The sequence below is a fragment of the Poecilia latipinna genome, unplaced genomic scaffold, assembly GCF_001443285.1.
Source record: "Poecilia latipinna isolate Pla-1442-1.1 unplaced genomic scaffold, P_latipinna-1.0 Scaffold6785, whole genome shotgun sequence".
Classification (NCBI taxonomy): domain Eukaryota; kingdom Metazoa; phylum Chordata; class Actinopteri; order Cyprinodontiformes; family Poeciliidae; genus Poecilia; species Poecilia latipinna.
The window spans coordinates 1-3,363 of record NW_015119401.1 but is presented as its reverse complement, the minus strand read 5'-3'; the positions used below and the strand labels follow the sequence as shown (position 1 = coordinate 3,363).

The 3,363-nt window shown below is 34.6% G+C and overlaps 1 protein-coding gene across 1 annotated transcript; it reads right to left on the bottom strand.

Moving 5' to 3' along the window:
- Positions 1-6: 6 nt before the first annotated feature.
- Positions 7-3,027, bottom strand: LOC106944070 (sodium-coupled neutral amino acid transporter 2-like). The gene is made up of 8 exons (XM_015027330.1): positions 2,866-3,027; positions 2,725-2,783; positions 2,422-2,574; positions 2,249-2,328; positions 2,036-2,136; positions 471-595; positions 238-382; positions 7-143 (listed from the first exon to the last, which is right to left on the bottom strand). The coding sequence occupies exons 1-8, from the start codon at positions 2,957-2,959 to the stop codon at positions 31-33; spliced, it is 870 nt and encodes a 289-aa protein (XP_014882816.1). The 5' UTR covers positions 2,960-3,027; the 3' UTR covers positions 7-30.
- Between the last annotated feature and the right edge of the window lie 336 nt (positions 3,028-3,363).

Genomic DNA, 3,363 nt, shown 5'->3' with positions numbered 1-3,363 from the left:
AAACAAAATGTGATTGAAATTGTGAAATGTTTAATAATGTCTTACCCCAATCTTCTTTATGGATTTCATTGACTCCTTCTTAACCAGTTTGATATAGAAAGCTGAGGGCAGGATGAAGATCAGCATTGCAGCAGCAGAGGCACCTGGAAGGAGGAATAATTGTAAAGTTAATCCCAACAGGTCAATAATACATTGTTAGAAAGTTGATGATACATATTAACATGTACAGTTATTTACCAATAAAGCCAAAAATATCTCTGATGCTCGGGACAAAGATGACCAGAATGTTGGTTCCTGTTAACAGGGTCAGGGGGATGATAGCGTGACGGATCCAGCTGAAGTCTTTTCCTGGGAACAGCAGGTGGCCGACTGAGGTACGAATCTGTTCAGAACCAGACAAAGATTAGCTCAATGGACTTCATAGTCTTAGTGACTGACTGGATCATTAACAGTAGACCCTCAATACTTACAGGGAAGAGCATCACAGGAACTGTGAGTGTGACAGCGGCCAGCACAGCCAGGCGAACAACCAGCAGGAGAATATCGTACTTGTAGTAGTTTGAGTAGGTGTGGAGCAGCTCAGGTCCCACATGGACTGAACAGAAATATGACAGAGATCACTCTAATTAAATTCAGATGATATGGCTACAATCATATCATCTAATTTTCAAGCAGTACCATGGTCACACTTTGGACTAAGATGTAAACCGTCTTTTTTACGTTATAAAGAGGATTTTTAAAAATTAATTTTCTTGTACTATCTCAAACGTTGACATATGCTGAAGCTACTGTTAATGTTTTTGAGTACATAAAACATAAATGTGGGCTAAATGTTTCACTTGCAAAGGAGTGTTACTTAAAAATTAATAAAACAATAAACATACAAGTCTTTTGGGCTTTATATGTAGAATCCATATTTAATTTTTAGAATTGAATTTAAATTGCTAGCAGATTAATTAAATGAAGCCAAAATTGGGCTGCTAAAGAGAAGCTTTACATCCAAGTCTCTGTTAACATGTATATGCTAACATTTAGCTACAGGAGCATAAAACTACCTTCTTGCAGCTCTCTGAATAGTACCAACAAAGTTAAAAAAATAAATAAAAATAAATAAAAAACAAGATTGAATATTGGTTTGATATTTCTAAATTCTAAAACTTCAACCATCTAATAAAACATCAATGTTTTGCTTTTCCATCTCTACACCTTTAATGCTCAGGATCAAATTGACAAATTAGCAGATATGATACAAACAAAATTACAATTAATGTCAAACATAACTGCTAATTGTTTGTGCTTTTTAGAGATTAAATGCTAAGCTAGCTATGGCAAAGCTGTGCTACTAGCTGCAAAAATAAGTTGATTTTGAATTACATTCAGGGTTTGTCATTATAATTCAGACTAAAACTGAATACAGTCATATATTAGCAATGCAATTTATGTTTTTCTTACATCTCCTTTTATCACCCTTGCCTGCTTAGACTGTTGTGTATAATGTCAAAGGACGATTTACAAGTCCTTATGTAACTGTTGTAATGTTCCAGGAAACATTTCTAGCTGGACTGGGTTTTTTTTTGTTTTTTTTTGTATATTTGAAGTCAAACAGGAACATGCTGGCACCAGGTGCATCAGGTGGTGTTTTCACACTGTTGTGTAACCAGCGTTGAATCAACACATTAGGATTTTTAATTGAAGTCCTCTTTACACTGCAAACCACAATTACTAAAACATTTCAAATTTAAGGTAAATGACCTGTGAACCCATGAAGTGAGAATTTTGTACAAGACTGGATAATTTGAAAGAAAACATTTATTTTATTTTTTGTTTTATTTATTTGTCTAATGACAGGTTAAATTTGTCAACATTATACAATATAAATGTGTGGATGTTAGCTAAAGTTAGCACATTTTTACTTGCAGCCCCATTGAAGTTGTTAAAGCCAGCCTTAAGCTAATAATTATATTATTTATTTATGTTTTACAATAAGTGCATCTAAATATGCTACACTGTAGTTTTTAAATCTTGCCCAACTTACTGTTGAAGGTGAGGTATCCAAAGAGGGCGGCCAGCAGGTACATGATGAACATGGCCAGGAAGGAAACGTTGGCCACATTCTGCATCTTTCGGCGTGAGCGGCTGTTCAGGGAAGGAGAGTTTTATTTACCAGACCAAACTTTAAAGAAATATAACATTGGTTTAGTTTAAACATTATAGAAAGTTTGAGTTAAATCCATGCAGCAGCACTTACTCTTTGAGCTCATCATACATGGGTAGGATAGTAGGATGGCACACGAAGGCAAACGTGAGGATGGGTATAGCATAGACAGTCTGGAGAGATGGAAAAATACAAAGATTATAAGTTATTCTATGAGTGTTATTGAAAATATTCAAACCTGTTTAATCTGTGAGAGATTTATTTACCTGTGAGTTAAAGACAAAGTATTTAGGCTTGCAAGTGTCATCATCTATAGTGACGTTGTCGCTGTGGGGGGTGATGTTGAACATATGCATGGTTTCATTTCCAGTGTCAGGAAGAGGCAGAGGGCATGGGATCTGGAACTTCTTTATGATCACCTGCAGGAATATATAGAAAAAATATATTTTTAGAGGGCGCTATATTTTTACAGTGCCTAAATGAACTAAACATTTAAGTTTTTAATGAAATGATGGGTTGTATCTGACTGTCAAAGGAGGAATAAGGAAACAAGGTGGGGTTGTACTCACCACAATCAGAAAAAACACCATGCAGAGCAGAGAGAGACCACTGGTGTAACCAAGGTAACCTAGTGAGGCAAGATAAAAAATGATTTTTGTCCGAAAGCTGGTGCTTCAACTTTTATTGTTACTTAGGAAATACATCCTTACCTAAGTTCCTGAGTAATGAGAGAGGTAGGATGACAATAATCGAGACCAGAATCACGAGGTAATCTCCATTGATGTACCATTCACTGAAACACATACAAATACATCTTTAAATTGATAGAATAATATTTGTTACACAATCTGTTGAAAAAAACATAATTTATTAGTTTGAACAGTCAAAATGAAAAGTTTTGGTAACTTTATTTTGAAGGGGTTTGCATAAGACTGACATGACACTGTCATATACATAAGATAACGTGTCATAAACATAAAGAAGTCTTTATGAATGTTTATGACAGTTGTCATGAAGTGTCATTCAGTAAATAATGACACTTTTAATGCAAAGTTGCTCTAAAAGTTGCATTAAAAGTCCATTAAAAGTGGCAACTTTGCATTAAATTATCATAATTTACAAAATCATGCAAAGTTGGCATTTTTAATGGACTTTTAATGCAACTTTTAGAGCAACTTTGCATTAAAAGTGTCATTATTTACCGAATG

What these genes read in the sequence shown, in the direction of transcription:
- LOC106944070 (XM_015027330.1), bottom strand. Translation starts at nt 2,959, where the DNA reads ATGTGTTTCAGTGAATGGTACATCAATGGAGATTACCTCGTGATTCTG. An exon ending in CTCATTACTCAGGAACTTAG is followed by an intron (nt 2,784 to 2,865) that starts GTAAGGATGTAT and finishes TTGCCTCACTAG; the next exon opens with GTTACCTTGGTTACACCAGT. An exon ending in AGATATTTTTGGCTTTATTG is followed by an intron (nt 144 to 237) that starts GTAAATAACTGT and finishes TCCTCCTTCCAG; the next exon opens with GTGCCTCTGCTGCTGCAATG.